Raw genomic sequence first — 21,668 nt, forward strand, 5'->3', positions numbered from 1 at the left:
GAATTCCGTGACAATGTCTTTTTACACCTCTCATCTGTGGAATGTCTTTGATAAGTCTTTGAATTTTTGACTTTCATTTTTCTTTATATAGTACTCTCTGATATTGCTTTCTTCTCTGGAAAGTAAAAAAAGGATCCAAGGAAAATAATCTGGATTGTTTTCAGAACGTCAAGCCTTCATTAATCCAGCCTACACATTCCCAGATATCAACACTGTAATTATAACAAAATGAAAGGCTCCAGACTAGACTTATCCCTGACATGCTGGATCTCCACCTGCAGAAGGGATCCATTTGTTTGCATTCTGAAGGAACATTGTGCTGGAAAGATCCTATTTATGTTCTTTAGGATCCTGGAGCAACCTTGACAAATGAGAAGTACACCAGCATTACACTGACTAGTAATTTTCACTGTGGAATCCATATTTGTACAGAACACAGGTTAGACTGGGTATGTGCAAAACATCCAGTGCACTGAATATGGAATTAGTTTTGCATGATCTTGTGTCCAACACAGACACACACACACATTTATATTTCATACATACATACACATACATCTTGTACACAGTAGTCCATGAAGGAAGAGGGGAGAAAAAGGCCACAAAAGGCATGGAAAATAAGGTGCCTGGAAGTTGGGAACAGCTGGGCTACTGAGGTATGCCATGGTGGGAGATAGGGGGTGGGGGAGAGGAAATTAGAGAGAATGCACATCAGCCTTGTCTCACTCCCCACCCCCATCCCAAAGTTTGTTTCATCCCAAACCTGGAACCACAAGCCTGTTGTTCTGAACCATGCCTGACTCGGAATGCTTTGATAGAATCTCCTCTCACCCCCCCTCCCGCTTTCTAGCATATGCCAATGTGATGTCCTGCAGATGTGTTTGAATACCATTCCACAGACTGACAGCTAGGCTATGTTGTGAAGGCTGGAGGAGTTATCAGGGATCGCGCCTAAGGCTTGGAAGTTCTCTTGGCCTTCCTTTCCCGGATTGGAATTTTGTCAGGAAAAACACAGGAGTTCTTCTTCGGAACAGTAAAACAAAAGAAGGAATTGCTGTCTATACAATAGCTTTTCAGAAAAGAGAAGATGCCTTTGAGACAAGGAAATGTTTGAATTTGTACTTTGATCGTTCGTCCCTCCAATGTTGTCCCCTCCCCTCTTCCTTCCTTCCTTCCTTCCTTCCTTCCTTCCTTCCTTCCTTCCTTTCTCTCTGTCTTTTTTTTTTTATGGGGGAGGGAGAAAGATTCCCCCCCCCCTTCTTTTGGGAGCCCGCCGAGCTTTGTTTGTGAGCCAGGCGCCCTCTGGCGGCGGCAGCTGTTTCTTGCTTGCCTTTCACACGCGGGATGGAAAAGAAAAAGTTTGGAAAAGTTTTGGAAGTCGCGGTAAAGTGATGAGAGTGTGGTGGTTCGCCCCCCCCCCGCCTCCTGGCTTTTCCTAGCTGTGTGAGCGTGCGTGTGTGAAACCGACATGATGACATCCACAGTAGTGCCCGCCTTCCCGTGCCTGTTCAAATAGCATTTCCCTACATCTATCGCCATCGCAAAACTAGGATCCCCGCTACCTCCGCCGCCTCTCCCCCCCCTCTTCTCAGGGAAAGGGGGGCAGAGAGAAATCACTTTATTTTCCCACCTCTTTCCTTGTATACGCCAAGGCAAAAAATAGAAGACGGGGCAAACCCTCAGTAACTCTCGGCCAGCATAAAACGATTCTCCTCCGAAGAGTTGCATTCGCCCCCCCCCCCTCCCTCGAGCATGGCGGAGGCTCGGGATCAGTCCCGCCGAGGGTCCGCGAACCATCCTTGGGGGACCATTTAACACGGCCCCTGCCCCCCTCCCCTCCCTCACTGTCCCGCCAACCAGGGCAGCGGATGCGAACTCTCGCTTTTTTGCACTTGTCAGATGCGGACGGGACTTTAGCCGGCTGGGATCGAGACACCCGAGGCAATCCGACCGGCGAAGAGTTACTTTTAAAGGCAGCCGGCAAAGCGGGTCCCCGGGGAGGAAGAGGATGCAGCTCCACCTGGCGCTGCTATGCCTTGCTGTGCTCGGGGGGGCCCAGCCGGCGACGGCTCGACCCGAGCCCAGGAGGCGGCAGCCAATGGACCCAAGGCGATGTGAGCTGCCCCGATCGGTGAGCTGGGCGAGGGAGGGAGAGAGAGGAGAGGCGCACGCGGTGGAGGAGGTGTGGGTGGCGGGGATTCCAAGCAAGTAGATCCTCTTGGGCAGCGCCACGTGCGGAAATCTCTTGGGATCTCCTGGGATGATCCCCGAAGAGCACCTCGTCAGCCAGGCGCTTCCTTCCCAGGAGCCCCAAAGCTTGGCCTTGCGGTTGGGCCCTTAAGGTCTGGGTGGTGGTCCTGGCCGCGCTGGCATCTCCAGCATCCCGTCTCAGGTGGCCTGGCTGGGCTCTTTGGAGAGCGCTGCCGTTGGCCCGAGAAGGCTGGAAAGAGTGAACGTAAATGGTCAACTTGACAAGAAGACGGACTTCCGCTTCTGCCCCTTATATATATATATATATAGCATCGAGCACACAGGGCTGCTCAACCGGTAAACGGTAGCAATCCTGTAGTCAAGTCGTAGATTTTTAGCACCAGATAGCTAACTGCCGCTGCTTGCCAAGCCCTGGAACCTTTCCCATCTTTTTTCAGGCATCTTCTGAAAAAGTTTAGGCTATCCCCAGATACTGTAGCTAATATAGTAGATTATATATATATGTGTGCGGCTTCTCTTATTCAGCAGAAGCAAAGCTAATAACTCTTAGGGTCCTTCGGTCAACTTTTCCATAAAAGTCGTAATTTGTTTTTATTTAAACAGGGTTTTCACAGGCGATGTATAGTTTAGTAAAATAAATGTAGCATCATTTACCGCATAATACCACCTATTCACTGTTCTGAAACTGCAGCTCTTTTAAATAAGTTATAGTGCCAAACTAGGACCTGTCTTCACCCAGCAATGTCCTTCATTAGAAGATTTGGGCCACCTGTACTGTAGTCCCTCAGCTTAAGCTACCCCAGAGGTGCATTTAGGCTAGGCTGGAGAGGTAGATAACCATGTTTTGAGATCCTGGAGGAAATGGGGCATCTCGGTGCAAAATCTCATGTGAATGGATTGTGTTGAAAATTGTCGTGACCTTTAGAAGCATTGTGGATTACCTGCATCATCTGCTGCTTAAGGTCATATGAAAGCCAGTGGAATTACACACTTGCTTCCAATTTAGGATCAAAAGACTAGCTTCTGACAGGATTACAGGTGGCATAAAATTAGTATGTATTACTGACAAATTATGGCTCTCTAGGACAATTGGTTAAGGATTTACAGAATTTCTCTGCATAGTGAGCCCAGGCAGATTGGATTAAAAAAAATATTACAAGGTATCTCTTAAGTATATATTTCTGGCCTGATCAAATACAACAATAAATGATCCAATAGCTGATCTTAAGGATGGTGCCTGCTTGGATAATTAAAGACAACAAACTTGTACCACTGAGTGCAGCTTTATATATGTGTCTAATGTGTATGTTCTGTCCAAAATGTACATATGTAACAATGAACAAATTCTTGCTTGTATTAATGTATTTCTGTGGTTCCATACAAGTACAGTAACCTATAAAGGAAAATATTTGTGGCTCAGGGTTGAAATGAGGGGTCCTTGGTGCTCTCTGAGCTTGGTTGTTTTCTTGCAGATGTTTCATTACCCAAACTAGGTAACATCATCAGGGCAAGCTCAGCGAGCACCAAGAACAATAACCTATTCTGTTGTTATAGCTCTTTTCACCTCAAAGGACAGTCACTTAAGTGTTAAGGCATAATATGTCAGTGAAGTGACCTAACTCTGTATCTTTCTCTGCAGTTGTTAGAATCATGTTTATTGAATTCAGTAGAATTGTTCTATGTATGTGCACTTCAATATCTGTTTAAGTTAGTATCAGAGAGGTTATTATGTGAAACAATAGCCTTCAAACATTTTTGCAAACTTATTACAGATTAGGTGACAACCACAGTGTAGACCTGCATTTCCTTTCTGCGTCATTGACTATTCCCCCCCACATATTTGTTGGCCTTAAATATCTTGATCACAGCACTGTCCCTAATGCTGATTAGTTTCCTTTCTGATTTCTTTTGCTTAGCAAAGAGACCTGAACTCTTTCCTCTGGACAATCCGGAGAGATCCTCCCGCCTACTTATTTGGCACCATCCATGTGCCTTATACACGGGTGTGGGATTTTGTTCCCGAGAACTCCAAAGCCGCTTTTCAAGCCAGCTCCAATGTGTACTTCGAATTGGATCTCACAAACCCTTCCACAATATCAGGCCTGGCCAACTGTCAGTTGCTTCCTCATGGAGAGAATTTGCAGAATGTGCTTCCCCAGGATCTTTACCATCGCCTCAAACGCCATCTTGAGTATGTCAGATTGATGCTGCCTCACTGGATGAGTCCGGATCAAAGGGGCAAAGGCCTTTACGCTGATTACCTTTTCAATGCCATTGCTGGAAACTGGGAACGCAAAAGACCTGTTTGGGTGATGCTGATGGTCAATTCCTTGACTGAGACAGACATCCGTTCCCGGGGAGTGCCGGTGCTGGACCTCTACCTGGCTCAAGAGGCTGAAAGGATGAAGAAAGGCACAGGAGCTGTGGAGAGAGTAGAAGAGCAATGTCACCCTCTGAATGGGCTGAACTTCTCCCAGGTAAGGGGGGGGGTGTGTCTAGATCTTTTAATTTTCCAGAGAGTGTCTTTCCTTTCAAATGAGCTGGCATTAGTTTGGGACAGGCAGAAACTGCAGAAGGAATTGGTCCCAGAGGCTACTGCATTCTAGGTTTATATTCTTCAATGAACTTTCGTGAAATATTTCTATGTAATCTAGATTTATGGCAGTACAGATCATTGTTTTTCCTCTTTAGGTAATATGATAACTACAATAATGTTACCACATAGAGTCCTAGTGCTAAAACATGAGGTTAACGCTGAATACGTGCACAATGTAGGAATCAGATTTAAAGCCTCCTTGGCACTCATATCTTTTCTAAACAAGAATGACATGTGTGTTTAGGATAGAACCACAGTGTGATTTCTTCTATAATTTGCATGTATGGATAAATATGAAAACTCTGTTTTTTGAAGATAACCTTGAGGAGCATCTGGAAGTTGGGTGTAGTTGGAAAAACATCAATGCTGCAATGATGCTTTTGTTTTGATTTCCTTATACACTGAAAAAGAATGTTAGATATATATGTAATATATGACACACACACACACACACACACACATAAAGAAAGTAGATAGGTGGCTAGCTCTTTCTAGGATCTTTAAACAAGCATTGTTATTGGTATCTTGGAGGTCAGGATTATTGTGTCACAGCCACAGAAAATTGTGTGAGATTATGTCACTATACATGTTAATGACATGCAGAGGAATGGAAAATACAACCATTTGGCCTGGATGTGCTCATTGCCAAGATAGAAAGCTCCTCACCACCCCATGCATTCTGTGGAAAGACAGATGCTCTCTCTTTTATATTTTGTCAAGCTCATTTGGATCCAGAAGTAGATTGCTTCCCACTGTTGTGTGTAAAACATCTGACCCTTTCTTTGGTTGCTGTTAGACCCACATGGTCTCACAGTTACCCCAGTACTTGTTTTAAAGGGATGTATGGAATAAGAGCATATGTAATACAGTGCAATCCTATATACATCTATTAAGCAGTAAGCTCTGTTGAATTCAGAAGGGCTTCCTTCCAAGAACATACAGACAGGAGTGGATCTGCAATACAGGATATTTGCTGTTTTTATAGTTATATAAAATGCTTTCAGTGCTCCTGAAAGAATGGAGTTTCTAATTGTATTTGGAAAGGCCTTAAATGCTCTACCGAAGAAGGCTGATATAGACTTGTTTTCTATTTCTAAATGTAGATGTTAGCTGTACAGTATATGAGTGTACCACAGTATATATGAGTCAAAAGAAATACATTATTTAGAGCATTCTTAAGGGTTGTGTTCCCTTATACCCAATCTCTAGTCAGTGTGTGTGTGTGATAATATTGTTTATAGTAACTGCTATGTTGTTAACTCATTTTTTGTGTGGCATGTATGTGTGTTTATGGCATTAAAATATGGATTGTAAAATTACAGCTGCTCTTTGTTTACAGCAAAAGGATCTGCATTAGACACCCATTGTGCTCACAATCTTGGTCTGTCTTTTGATTTAGGTAATGGGCTTTATGTGCTTCTCTGAAGAGTACATTGTGAGATTTTGAATGGAGTACTGTTTTCCATTAAGCCTCTCCCAAAGATCACCTGTAAAAATATGTAATTAGTTGATCATCCTGCCAAAAAATAGATGGCAGGGTTGAAATAAAATGGGAAAAACATGCTAACAGATTTCTCTTGTGGTTCTTTGTTTGTCCAAATAGTTTCAATTTTGATACAGTTTTTTGATAGAGCCTGTGTGAAATTTTGATAGAGCCTGTGTGAAAACAATCAGCTTTTTTGCTTAGAAAATGTTATAATTATCTAACACCTGTTTAAAGGAGAGGTAGGGAATTTGTGCCCTTTGGATGTTGCTCGACTGGAGTGGTTTGTCTCTAGTTTGTTGATAACAAGGAGGGATGTGATTTGCTTGATTCCCATCTTTTCTACCCTTTGACCATATTGTTGATGTCATAGAAGTTGAAAGCATGAAAGACCACAAATTTTCAATCTTGGATTAAAAGACCTATTAGGAATCCCCTTTTCAAGTGAGGGATTTAACTCCAAGCACATTTTTTTTATCAATTGGTTATAACAATGCATTGAGAGAATATTAATAGATTTTTGTCTTCTCCCTTATGAATTGTTAGTTGGGCTGCCATCTAATGATGTAGATTTTTGCCATCTAATCCCAAAGATCCTCTTCTAAGCAAATGCATTTTTATATCTGGAATTCAAATAATTTTTTTTGCTGTTCTGGAATTACAATAAAATGGATTTATGCAAAGATTTAAAATAGGCTTTGTTATTTCAACAGCAGTTTTACTTTATTAATATTGGCACTGCAGAATAAATATTTTCAGGATTTGAAGGATGTTAATGGAATTAAAAATCTCTGTTGGTCAATTTGATTGTATGTATGCAGTGATTATCTGTGGCAAAATATTAGTTCCATTTATAAAAAAAACTTTTTAAAAATGGCTAGAAGAAATCCAATCAATCAGTACCAAATAATGAATCGATATTCTTCAGCCTACTTATTGCAAAGTGAACAAAATATTTATGACAGTTTCATTGAAGAGTCAATTTTCAGATTCCTATTTTAAATGCAGACTGCAGTACTTGAAATCAAGTTCGCAATAATTAGCAGAGATACACTATGCTGCTTATGATGCTGGAGTCTCTATCACAGCGGCTCCCAACTTTTTCTATACCCCACACCCCTAAAACGCTTCTGCTATATATATTCTTGCACCCCTTACAAAAGTTCAAAATAATGGCCACGAATTTTGCATATACACTATAATTTTGAAAACCCAAGTTTTTGCACTCGCTGGAATATCATCTCGCACCCCTGGTTGGGAACCCCTGCTTTATCAGGTCAAATAGTACTTAAATCTTTTTAAAGTCCTTCATAAAATGTACAGTGGGAAGTTTTTCAAATCTGAACTGCATAACATATTTTTGTGGATCTAAGCATGAACTATCCTTTTAATCTCTCAGGATGAGAACTAATGCTGGTTTAGATTTCTTCTCCCCGAGAGTCTGATTTTAACTCTACACATCATTTATTCCTTTACTTTTCTTAGTAGATTTTTTAGCATAATAAAGGGGGAAAAAAGATTAAATACTCAAAGACGGCTTTGGTTTTATAAATCCATTACTTCCAGACTCATTGATTTGGGATAGTTGAACAATTACGGTCATTTAGAAACCCTTGTCTCTTAGATTTAAAGATATCTTGATAGATACCAGATAATCTCAAGGTAGCTGCTATGCTTTTATTTTTATGTAAGTACTTTATGAAATAAAATTGACATGGTAGCAGAATTAATGTGTAAATGGGCATCTGAAAGATACATTAAAAAAAACCAAGACTGCCTTGATGACAGCAATAGAAGAAGAAAAATAAAAGGTAGCCAAAATGCTAGGTCTCTTCTATCATTTTCTATTGCATTCTAAGAGCTAGTTGGCTGGCCTTCACAGCTGGCAAATTGTTTAAAAGGAGCAATTTGTAATGTTATCATTTGGTCGAGCAATTCTGCTGTTGGTTTTACTGTTATGGCCTTAATTGAAAGGAGTAGATTATGATGAACAAGATTTCCTCTCTAAATCCTGAATCTCGGGCCTTTTTCTAAGAAACCTATAATTAGTGGTATTAATGGTGGAAATTAGAAATTGACCAGAATTTGTTTTCCAGTGGTATGTCTAGCCTGATGGGAACAACATCTGTGATCATTTATAACATTGAATCTGTTTTGAGCATCAGTAGGGCTCTTTTTAACCTGCTTTCAGCATTACTTTAATTGCAATATGTGTAACTTACAAAATTTGGAAACAAAGTCCCAGAAGACATGCTGTAGTGAAATGTTCTTAGGCGTCTGCTTTCAAGAATTTCTAAGAGGGAAACAAACAGTTTGCTCTTTTTCCTAAAAGTACTTAGCTTTTTTACTCCTTTCCCATCTTTATATTACTGTACACTACAAAAATACTAAAGGTATACTACAAAATATTAGTGTATCCAATGCTGAATTCTTATCCTTCTGGAACAATCTGAAGATGTTTCAAAGGAAGAAAGCTCAATTTTTCAGAACCTTCATTAGCATTTGAAGAGGGTATATAAAATTATGATTCAGAGATTATGGTAAAATTTTAACAAGCCATAGTGGCCTAATTCACTTATGCTAAGACATAAACCATGATTTACACGCTTAATGGCTGAGTTCCTGCGTTAAGCCAAAACCAAATATACCACACACCAGACAACATATTCTGAACAGAAAATTGCATTTTCAAAATAAATTCTTTTACATCATTAAGTTCTTCCTTAATCTAATGTCTTAGTCAGTGTACTGATCTGAACCCAGAGGGACTTTGTTGTAAACATTCTTTGGTTTGCTTTCCTAAAAGACCCAACTGAATTGTATCCTTTGTGCAGCAAACAGAAAAAACAATAATGCGGCATCCCAAGGATCTTTTCTCTAATTTTCTCTGGTTTATATGGAAGAACATCTTTCCTCAGCCAAAAACACACCAGCAGCAAAAGCTCTCAATGTTGCTGCCAAGAATATAATATGGACATAGTCTACTCAGCTCAAGGGAGAATTTTAACAAGATCCTATTCAAGTCCCATTGGAATTAAGGGGATTTATTACAAAATAAGCTTGAATTGGTTTATGCTTCCTGACTGGGTCTAGATTTCGGCAATCTTTCAGTGTGCATGAGTCTGCGTTGTTTGTCTGTGTATGCAAGAGTCAGAAACGTATGTGTGGCAGAATGGTTTGTACATGAATACGTACATGGGCATCAATTTTACTTTACAATTGAATTGCTTTGTTTTATTAGCAATTAATATACATTTATTTATCCATTTTGCTTTGGCTCTGCCTTCTTTTTAGAGCATGGCCTTTGTTCAATATTTCATATATGCAGACAAATATATATCACATGGACATATTTGCTAGGAGAAAATAATTCTCAGGATTGTTTGCAATGGAAGTTGGGAACCATAGCTAAGAATCTAGAGAGGCTGGTGTTATAGAGGATTTTTGTCTGTTTAGAAGCTAACAAACAAACAATTCAGAAGACGGTGATAAAAAAAACTCTTTAATAATGAGAAAACTATGTTCATGTAGAAAACTGTTCATGCAGTCATAAGGAGTCAAGCATGATGTGAGGGTATTTTATTATTGCGGAGGAACAAATCAACTCAGATCAACCAGCACCTTGAATTGGACCCAGAAGCTATTGGAATCTGGTGCAGCTCATGGAGGAGTGCTGTTACATGGGCAAAACAAGTGGGTCCCATAACTACCTGTCCCAGTGCTGCTAGACCAACTGAAGCTTCTGCATGGTCTTCAAGGGCAGACCCACATACAATAAGTTGCAGTCGTTCAGTTGAAAGGTGACTATGGATGGAGGAAACTTCAGATTAAGTCTTTGCAGTTTCAAAATAACCTTGAATGTATGGGTTTGCTTTGGAACATGGAACACTGAAGTCCATTGGAGTTGGGTGGCTAATAAATGTAAATAAATAAAATAAAATAAAGATACTATAACAAATTTACATAGATGGCTTTTTATTTAACATCAAATAATGACCAATAAGAGTGAATATCGATACTGTGGGTTGATTTAATTTTAAGACAGACATTGATACAGCCCAGGCATTGGCAGGGATGAACAAAGATTTATATTAAATTTGCAGAAACAAATGTAAATACACAGATACTAATTTAAAATCTATGGTAATTATGTGAATAAAAATGACATCTGTCTTCCATTAGTATGAGAGTGTGACTAGGCGTTCTATGTACATGCTCAATACTATTTGTGTTTCCACTGTTGATGTCAACGCTTTCAATGACTCTTTTCCTTCAAATGGGACGTGACTGTTCAGCTTCTCAAATGGAGAACTGCTCTTTGTAAATCTGGCTGCATGTAATACTTTAAGTCCATTTTTCAGAGTGATCACAAAATGTCCAAACAAACATGATACAGGTGACTTGCAGGCATAATGCATTATTGGACAGATTGTTTTCCTTCTTTTATTATTTTCCCTATTACTAAGCAGCTCTGAATGCATGCAGGGTGCAAATGTTTCTTCTTTGTGGGTACTGGAAAGGCAGGACTTTCTTTAAAGCAGCTATTCCTTCTGCGAGAGATCTTCTAGTGCAGTGGTTCTCAACCTGTGGGTCGGGACCCCATTTGGGGTCGATCGACCATTTCATGGGGGTCGCCAAGCAAGGCTGTCGGCCATTTTTTTTATCCGCCATTTTTTTTGTCCGCCATTTTTTCCCCTTTTCCGGCGGATGCCTTACCTCCCTTGGGCTGGGCCAGCTGGTGGTCGGCCTGCTCCATCTCTGCCGCTTGCCAACTACGCCTCGGCTGGCGCAGGGGACGGAACCACACATGCGCGGCACTCCCGGGCAGGGAAAGTCCTCGACTTACGACCGGTTGGGTAGTCCTCGACTTACGACCGGTTTAGTCCTCGACTTACGACTGGTTTAGTCCTCGACTTACGACCAGTTGGGGTCGCGGCATTAAAAAGGTTGAGAACCACTGTTCTAGTGGCTTTTGTTTGGGGGGGGAGGGAGGGAAAGAAGGGAAGGAAAAGAAAGGATTGGAAGAGAATAGGAAATAAATATTTCCCTTCCCTGATATCTGTGCTCTATTTTCAAGTAGGAAAACAATTTTTTTTGGCAAAAATACATACAGTCTACTATATAGGAGCATAAATATGTCCTTTTCAATAAAGAACTTAATTGTCTCCTGTGGGCATCCTTGTTCATACTCAGATAGAAGCCCAGTTAGTATTTATCTTTGCTCTCTTTTTCATAATTTAGGATTGTTTCCCATTTTGTTATTTGTTTAATGTGTGGAAGATAGGGGAAGATCTACTGTATTTAAGACTTAGGATTTATACCTAGCATTACATATTCTGAGCATGCCCAATTTCACAATATTATTTTTCATTTGTTCTGTCACTTCTGTCTACAGTATTAGTGACCTGTGGAATATCACTTCACCATTTGGTCTGTCAATAATTGCTTGTTTGATTTCATTTAAACTACAGTTTGGATCATCAAAGATAGTACTTAGCCAAATTGTTCATTGTGAGTCTATTTCAATTGCCTTTAGTTTTTCCAAGGAGCAGGATCTCCCCTATGTATTCTCATTTTTGTATTTTGCACCCAAAATAGCTAAGCTTAGTTTCATTATCAGTATGACTTTACTTTAACTAACATTGGGTGCTGTGTAATTCTGGTAGTATTACCAACCATTTTCTTCAACATCATATTCAAAGCATTATTTTTTCTTCAATTATTCTGATGGTCTAGCTTTTTCAGCCTTCTGTTTTAATTGGGAAAACCACAGCCTTGACAGGATTATGGGATCTTAAGCAAATTTGGGAACATATACAGGTAAAAATGATAACCCCAGAAGTGTCATCTGCTTCTAATTAGGTGCATACATGTCCCATGTCTAGTTGCCTCTTTCTGTAAAATGTTCTTTTAAAAATAATAGGAAGAAAAGAAAATGTTGTGCAGCAATAGTCTTGGGAGATTTTTATATATTTAACAAATCTGCACAGTCACCCATCTCACAAGTGCGATCGATCCTTACTAGTCACGTTTGTCCTTTAATTGTCTTCTCTAACTTCTCTATTTCTGGTTTGATATCTTGCATCAACTTTTTTAGCTGGGATGCCAGAATATTTCTTTATACCTCTGAGTAATGATCACTCACAACTTCTGTCTTTCTCTTGCTACATTTTGTATGATAGCCTTAACTTTGGGAAACCTTGGATCCCTCCACCAGCTTCAATACGTCATGCTAATCTATGGCTCAACGAACCCAGGAGCTTTGTTTAACCTTTGAAATAAGCTAAAGGCAAAAGTTCTTTGCCTTTAGCTTATTTTATCCCTGTCTGATTTTCGTTTTGCCTCTTACTTTCATCTCCTATCACTGGCTCTTTGTAGGCATCCTTAATCCTCTTGCAGTTGGGATTCTAAGCCTTTTACCCAGTTGCTGCATTTTTCAAAATGAACAGTTGTCTTGCAGAGGGTTTGACATTAGCATCTTGATTTTTAAATCTGCTCATTGAATGTCTCTCCATGGGGAACACATTTCTTTCCCCTTCAGAGAGAAAGAACTCTGATGGACTGAATGAGGCAAAACAAAGGGACCCTACCTAGTCTTTCTTTATTATTATGTTTAAGTCATGAATTTGATTATCTAGATTGCATTATGCTAGCCACAGCAAAGTGCAGTGGATTAGATCAGACCCAGAGGTAAAGAAGTATCCTGTCTAGGCCCTGCCAGAATTCACACTTAAACCCCGTCTCCTTCCTCCTCTCTTAACTCTTAGATAGACAAATAAACATTGTTGCCTTTCCTTTCTGCCTCTTTCCCTGGCATTAAGTGGCAAGGGTGACTTTGTTAACTGTGTCAGTCTCCATGGCTCAGCTCCTGCTGTTCTATCAGACCCAGAGGCACGGCAGCTCTGATTACTCTATTGATAGGATTTCAGAGGCTGCAAGTGCTATTTAATGAAAGGCTGATGGGTGGCCCATTGTGCTGAGTCTCTGAGCAGCAGGAAACATTCATAGACACACATAGACCATATTTTGATCTGCCCTTTGGCTTCCTTTCTTTTCTTTCCCTCTCCTTATCCCTTTCAAAAAAGTTTGACAAAAGACCTTACCGGCAAAAGGTTTCTGTGGAGCAGAGCTAAGACTGGGACCACTGATTTCATGGAACATATTTGCAAGTGTGCCTGATGAAGGCTAGGAAACGGTAGTCTTTCTGCAAAAGGCTGCAGGCGCCCTTAGATGTGCTCATTTCTGGTGTTTCGCATGTCGTGCAAAAGATGAATTGAATTGATGTGTACAGGAAAACCACGTGCATATATGTAAGGAACAAGCAGAACTAGCCCAAGATACTTTTTGCCACATCAGAAATAGGAGACAAAAGCATCTTCGTTCCTTTTCTACAGGTGATGCTCGACTTACAGCAGTTCATTTAGTGGCCATTCCACAGCACAGAGAAAAGTGACTTTTGACCAGTGGTGGGATTCAAATATGTGAATAACCTGTACACTATGTGGATATTGCTTCCGGAAGTCCATTTTGGGCCTGGGCAACAAAAAATTAGCTACCGGTTCTGTCAAAGTGGTGCGAACCGGCTGAATCCCACCACTGTTTATGACAGTTTTCACACTTACAACTGTTGCAGCATGCCTATGGTCATGTGATCAAAATCATATTTCTGACAGTTGCAGTGTCCCAGGGTCATGTGATCACCTTTTGTGACTTTCTGACAAGCAAAATCAATGGAGAGGCTAGATTCACTTAACAACAGCTGGACTAATTGAACAACTGCAGTGATTCACTTAACAACTGTGGCAAGAAAGATCGTAAAAGCGGGGCAAACTCACTTAACAAATGTTTCACTTAGCAACAGAAATTTTGGGCTCAATTGTGGTTGAGGACTACCTATACTTATAAAAAAAATCTACCCGAGCTGGTAGTTACAAAGACAGGCCTCATAATGTGCAGGGTGAGGCAACCTCTTGAGATAGCAGTTGTGGGAACATGGCAGACATGTGGTGGAAAAAACATTTTTTTAGTACTTTGGGAATAAAATTCATTTGCCGGACGAGATGGATTTTATATGGGGAATGGATGAAGGACACCATCTTGTCTTTTGCCTTTTGGCAAAAACATCTTAGTCAGTCTTGAATAACTGAATCTTATTTCAGTAATAATTACAAGAACACATCTTTTGTTGCAGTTGAGGAAGACAGAAAAGGAGCAAAGGGCAAGTCAAGTAGTTCATATAATTCCTTTCTGCTGCTTTCTATGACTCAAGTAGTCTTCAACTTACAACTGTAATTGAACTTAAAAGGTTGGTTGTAAGTTATAATGATCATAAAGTGGGTCATCACATGACTGCACCTGATTCTATGTCTTTTTTGGTGATCATTAAGAGAATGCTGCCAATGATAAAGCGAACACCATAACTGCTAAGCGAACTCCAGTTTCCAGCAAAACAGGCATCTTTTGCTGGAAACTAGAAGTAAACACCGGTTTCCCAAAAACCTCATAAATAACAGTCATGTGACTGTGGGATATTGGAAAAGCCCTAAAGTGGGTGATTGTTACGCCCCCAAATGTAGTCACATGTCTGGGGGCAACAGACTTTGAAACTTCAAATCCATATAGAAAGTCTGTTGTAACTTTGAATGGCTGCCAAGCGACTAGTCGTAATTCAAGGATTTCCCATCTGAAGCTACTGTTTCAGTCTGCCTAGTGCAGGGGTAGGCAACCTTGGTTCTTTTATGACTCGTGGACTTCAACTCCCAGAATTCCTGAGCCAGCATGGTTGCTTACCCCTGGCCTAGTGGCAGGACAGTCAGGAAATCTGGCAATATATTTGCCAAAATGAGAGATCTCTGAACACATCAAATCTTTTAACCTAACCAATCCCATTCCCTTGGTTGGAAAGCACCCAAATCAAAATTCTTGTGCAAGACATATTAAGAGATAGCTTTTTGTTCCTTACTTTTCCTATCATGAATAATGGACTTGAGTGAAAGCTGAGTGGAGCTAATATTAGAAAAGGTAGGATACCTTCTCTCTGTACATTTATTTGTTTATTTTATTGTATTAAATTTATTCTGGTTGCCGACTCCAGAAGACTCTAGGCCGTTTTCAATCTTCATAAAACATATTATGAAAAAATGATTGTCTCTGCTATCATTGGTAAGGTATGATTACCCACCACCAAAAATAATCTGAAATTATTATAGCAAGTTTATTGTGTCAGCTGAGTTTAATTCAGCCTATTCCTATATGAAAAAATGATATTATCTCAGCTATATTCTTAGTCTAAAAGTATCTGGACCATTTATTTCAATGAACAGAAAGAGAGGAAGAAAAAGTCCGCTATTGAATGCGGTGGGAAGAAAGGAGATAGAACCTAATGGATATTTCTGCCCTCTGAACTTGTTTTTGACATGGGAAACAGTTTAAGGAATTACTTAAATACATAATCAAATAAATATAGTGCACATTACATATACAAGATGTGATGTACTTATCTTCATATCCTTGTTTCTCTTGAGTGTGAATTACAAATTTCTTCCTGGATCCTAACTGACATTATGAACTTTGGCAGAAATTTCCTACAGCTGATAAAGTTTACTGGAAAATCATGTGCACCTTTTCTCCCCCCCCCCTCCCAAAGAAACCACTCTTGGGCTATATATAATATAAATCTGGGCAGTGGCTTCTCTGCTTTGGTGCTTGTGTGCAGATTAGTGACCATTAGGATCATCGAAATGGCCCAATGCCTTTTACTCTAAAACAACAATATCATTTGCATGTGCACATTTAAGTACAATATATATAATCTACTTTCTATTTCTGTTAAGAAATGCAGGTTTTTAATATTTGTGTATATGTTTTATTTGTGTACACTACATTTCATAGTTCTTTGAAAGCTTGCTAGACCAGTCATTTTTTTCTCAGGCCAATATTCCAGCTGACGAATCTCTAATCATTCCAATGATTTAGATACCATCTTCTTTGAACATAGAAAATGCTAACTGAGGCTAATGAGAAAATTTAATTAATATCATCAAAAGGATTATTTGCAAGGCAAAGGTGCAAATGGCACTCATTTAGTGCAGCTTCATGCAATTCTAATCATGCATATCATCACTTGTGGGGAAAAAATTGCATTTTGCCATATGTTGAGAAACTGGGTAAGACCAGCAGACTATGACCTCTCAAAGAGTTTTCTATTGCCAGAAGTCATAATTATTTTTTTCCTGGAGAGGCATATTCAGTTATTTAGTTTCTGAAGCCAACCCACCCAATCCTTTTTACCAGTCCTAAAGTCTAAACTTTCTTTGGAAAAATCTGCACTTCATTTCTCATTAGAGGGATATCCACTAAAAAGCATGATTGCCTACATTTTTTTTAATATTTATGTATTTGTTCCAGCATTCATTTTAGAAATTTGTAGGAAATGGCATTTTTGTTATTTTTGTAAGGCATAACCAGTTGCAGTGCCAGCCCTTGGTTCAAGATGGAATATAACAATACACAGGGTGATACAGACTTCATAAAATGTGACATTAAGCAGCTTTAAACATAGGAAGAACTAGGAGGCCAGGACAGAAGAGAACTGGAGAAGAGAGAGGGGAAAAGAAAGAGCAGGAAAAGAAAGGTGAGATTATTTTTTGAGAAACCTTAGTATTATGCACTTGAACAGTCTCAAAGGACACTGATAGTCCTTGGTTTGTTTTCTACAATGAAGCACATTTTATTTGCCTTTCATGTTTTTCACAGACATTGGCCTGTATAGGTGGAAACATGAGAATAGAGAAGGAATATTTATTTTACATTAGGCTCATATAATGGTTTCACTATGCAAAGGATGCAAAGTCAGCAAAGGGAACGAGGAAAGTGAGAATCAATGGAGAAACTGCAGCTTTGCACTTACTGGAAGATTTTGTAGGTCTCTTCTGCAGCTAAATACTGTAACTTTAATAAGATGAAGCAAAAAGCAAATTGTATTCCACCAAGGAGACATTTGTAGGACAGGTTAGCAAGACAGTGAAGATGAAAGAATTTACTTTAAATATATCTTCATTAACTTATAGAAACTGAAGTTATTGATGAACTGAATATAGTGTTTTAAATGGAATTGGAATAAAAATCAAAAAGGTCAAATTGTAGAACTGCCTATTGAAAAGATTGAGACATTCATGGATGTTTAATCCTGAGAGCTACTATGCTTCATCTAATATTGCCTTTATTTTAGATAACATTTTAGATAACAAATATCAGATTGAATTCTCTGGGACCTAGATAACATTGTTTCTGCTTAGTTTAATCTGTTTTCAAAGGTATGGAAGGAGCCATATCTCTTTCTGTATTTAGAAGAAACCTGGAGTAAATTCAGAATTCAAGACAGATGTCTATAATAGTCTGATACAGGACACCTTTCTGTTTTTTAGTCCTTGGAAGTTACACATCTTACTGTGACTCTCCATTCTTCCCTGGCTCCCTCCAGGCTTCATGATAAGTAGGTATAATTGTTTGTATTCACTTGTCAAAATGTGCCAGGATTCCATTTGGAAGCTTAGTCTCTACATGATTGCCTCTTAAGATTGTTAACTGGAAAAAAGAGAAATCTTGTTGTTTCAGGTGGTAGCATGACTCTACTTCTTGTCTCCCTTTCTGGCACCTCTTTCATTCTTCCAAATCTGGCTTATATTCTTAGTCTTTGAATGTCTGGGTCTTTAACAAGGTAACAACTTCCTAAGACTTCCTTATTTCTTGCTGCTTCTTGCATGTATTCCTGACTTGTTTTGTGTTTTATCGCTACCGTAGCTTCCCTTATTTAAAGAGAATTCTGGATGTCTGGTCTCAGTCTTTGTAGTGGATGGTGAAAGTTGTTTATCTTGATTTTGTAATAGTCTGGTTTTTTTGTTTTTTGTTTTAGAATTGTTTAGAGAATCTTTTTCCCCACATTCCCAAAGGTTAGAATGATTCATCTTGAAAAGCTTAACTATTGTCATATTGGCTGTGTGTTTCCTGCTGAGACATTTGAATATAATCTTCCTACTTTTTCATCTCTCTCTAATGGGTCCACCACAGTTTGCGTTCACCGAAGAAGAAACCAAGCCCCTGAATTAAGCTAGTGACTGTTGTACTTTCCTCTTTATTTTTTTTTCTCTAAGTGAAAGTAGTAGGCAACTGATCTAGCACAAGCTTACTAAGCAACATATTAAAGGACAGAACTCTTAGCTGCTAACATAAATAGTCTATAGCTTAACAGACTGAAGAACTGTTTTAAATTTTGAATGTAACATTGATATCCTGTGTGTGATGTATGATTAATCAGGCCAAGGGGTTGGAGAATAACTCTCATCTACTTTTTGTCTGAAAATGGATTGAAAGTGTCCTAAACAGCACCAAGTGTTCCTTCCACCACTGACTGACCTTTATTTCCACATCCTCTCTTGTTCCCTGGTACTTCTCCAGCTTCTCATGCTTTTTCTTCATGATGTTGCTGTTACTTGGCACAGCTATATATATTATCACCACTGAATTGAGTTCTTCTCAGTTAACGTCCCTTATCATAATTGGATGGAAATGACAGGCAAGAGGAACTATCATCGGTGATATTTTAATTCTCCAAATATAATATATTGAAAGGCAAAGGAGAAGTTCAGAACTTGAAACCTTAGATGTACTAATGGCTGACCGTACAATAGAAGTCCATAATTCCACCATTTCTCCAAAATAAACCAGAGTCATTGTACCTTTGTGAGTTCTACAGCTATTTCACACAAATGATCTAAAAAAAATTATGTGTTTGAAGAACAATATTTACTCCATTCATAGGAGTAAGTAATCTAGTACTTCTAGATCAGGGGTTCCCAACCAGGGGTGCTTGCATCCCTTGGGGGTGCGAGACAATATTCCAGAGGGTGCAAAAACTTGGGTTTAGAAGTTTCAAAATTATAATGTATATGCAAAATTCATTTTGAACTTTTGTAAGGGGTGCGAGAATATATCAGAAGTGTTCTAGGGGTAAGGGGTATAGAAAAGGTTGGGAACCACTACTCTAGATTATCCAGATTATTATAAAATTAAGACTGTCTCCATCTCTCAAAGAAAGCCTGAATTAAAATGATCCATATAATTAGCATTACCCAATACAATTGTGACATCAAGTGTGACATCTGATGCTTCCACTTCTTGTTCAGGAAGTGCTGCATGTGAAAATTAATAATTAATTAATTAATTAATATAAGAACCATAACACTAAAACTTGATTTCTTCAAGAGTGTCCATACCGTAGCTTCCTTCAATTTTGAATAAAAGACAACTTGGTATAAATTCAGAACTTAGTGTAAATTTTCACACTTCTGTTTTCCCTGTGGCTGATAACTTCTGATTAAAAATGAATTACTATAAACCAGCTGACACTGGCTGTTGCTATAAAATAGGGCCAGTTTGCATTTGTCATGTTTCTTGCGCCTTGGAGCATCTTTTTGCTGCCTCCTTTTTAAATGTCAAAACAGCTTGTCTCTGTGTTCCTTGCCTCCCATCTATTTATGCTACAGCTGCTTGGCAGAAACCAGTGCCATAACTAATGACAGGGATATTCAAAAGGATTTAATAGGCCCCGTTTTTAACAGTTGTAATGTTTGTGTTAGTAGTGTTTATCGTCTAGCACATGGTGGTTTGTTCTTGTTTTGCAGAGCTGTCTCATTTTTTAAAAAAATAAATGCAAATAAAGTATTTGAAGATGTGGCAACCAAGATGCTGATCCAGTGATAGTCTGTTCTAGTAATAAGATTAGCTCATATTAAAATTGGGACTTCCACTTCAAAGTAATAAACAGAAGACAGCATTTTTTTATTTTTTACTTTCTTGTTTCTTTATAGCAAGCTTTAGGAGACTTTTTCCTCAGAGTCCTTTTTGGATTGTTTAGTTATTGTATACACGATTATTGTATAGAGTATTATACATAATTGTATACTTATTATATACAGTTATTATTTAGTTAGTTAGTGTATAGAATATTATACATGGACTAGCAATATATATTAACATTTCACCTAGATAAGTAAAACACAATAAAATATAAATGTTAAAGAGGTCTATCTTCAAATACTAATGTCTAGACCAGAGGTGTCAAACTGCCGGACCACGGGCCGGATGCATCATAGCAAAACTGCGCCCACCCCACTGCTGGCAATTGCAAAAAAGTCACGTGACGTGAGTTTGACACCCCTGTTCTAGGCCATCTAACCATTAAAGTGCAGCATCATTTACATTAAAAAAAATCAGATACTGGACAGGTATATGCTCTCAGCTTACAGCCAGTCATGATGTGATCTATAGTTTGACATGGGACCCTGCATGTATATGTTGGATAATCCTTTTAATGTTGTATGGTTATTTTTTTGGGATTATTGTTTTTTTTTCTGTATACCAACTAGAGTATCATTGTTGGAGTTGGTGACCCTATAAATCAAATAAATTAATGCCAACCTATACTTAATAAGTTTTGCCATCAACTTTATATAAATGTGACTTTGAAATCAACCATAACCTTTTCCTTCTTCCTTCTTCCTTCTTCCCTCCCTCCAGTCTGTTGCTCAGTAAACAGTTCTTGAAATTTAAAAGCTTACATTCTTTTGTGGTATTTTATTTAGTCCTAAAAAAGGTATTAAAGGCAGTTAAGAATGTCCAACATAGGAACAACTCTTCTGTATAAATGGGTTGCCTATTACTAAAACTGGTGGATGGCATTTACCTTCCTCAAGCTGATGAACAATGTTTTCATGAACCAGTGAAGTTGTGCGTTTTTCATATACTGACTTTTCAGTGGTTTTCAGCAGTTCATGAAAGGAAGGAGAATGCTGTCTGCCATTTTTTAGTAATAGGCAGTTCATTTGTTCCAACTTACATAGAAATTCAACTTAAAGACAAGAATGGATCTCCTTCTTAACCTGTACCCTTTTCTGAAGTACAGAATAGCATCCAGTTGTGGATCTCAGATGAGATAAGATAGCCATGATCAATTATTATAGTAAGTGGATTGTGTGTTCCCTAAAATAATGTCTTTATTCTGCTTGTCTAAACTGGGCATCAGTGTTTATTAATGCTTTGCCACCATTTTGAATTTCATCCAAAGGAAGGACGTGTAGAGGAAATGAAGCTCAGAAACATAGAACATTACTGTAAAGAAATTCAAGAAACAAATATTTTTCATCTTGTTCCCCTGTAGCTATTTGTGTTCTTCAAAGTTGCTCTGGAAAGTCAATGTAATTGTACCTTTTTGGCATGCCTCTGATGAATCACCAGCGTCAAATCATTTAGCTAACCATCTGTAAGGATGAAATGGAAAAGAAAACCGGCAAACAGCAATGCACAAATATATGATAAAGG

General features: G+C 38.8%; 1 protein-coding gene across 1 annotated transcript in view; it reads left to right on the forward strand.

Moving 5' to 3' along the window:
- Nucleotides 1-2,098: 2,098 nt before the first annotated feature.
- Nucleotides 2,099-21,668, forward strand: part of TRABD2B (TraB domain containing 2B) — a 212,549-nt gene continuing 192,979 nt past the window's right edge. Inside the window, 2 exon segments of the mRNA XM_029283451.1 lie at nucleotides 2,099-2,131; nucleotides 4,128-4,688. Of these exon segments, the coding sequence (XP_029139284.1) occupies nucleotides 2,099-2,131; nucleotides 4,128-4,688 (594 nt within the window).

Source organism: Protobothrops mucrosquamatus, unplaced genomic scaffold, assembly GCF_001527695.2.
Source record: "Protobothrops mucrosquamatus isolate PMUCROS unplaced genomic scaffold, P.Mucros_1.0 scaffold95, whole genome shotgun sequence".
In the NCBI taxonomy this organism is placed as follows: domain Eukaryota; kingdom Metazoa; phylum Chordata; class Lepidosauria; order Squamata; family Viperidae; genus Protobothrops; species Protobothrops mucrosquamatus.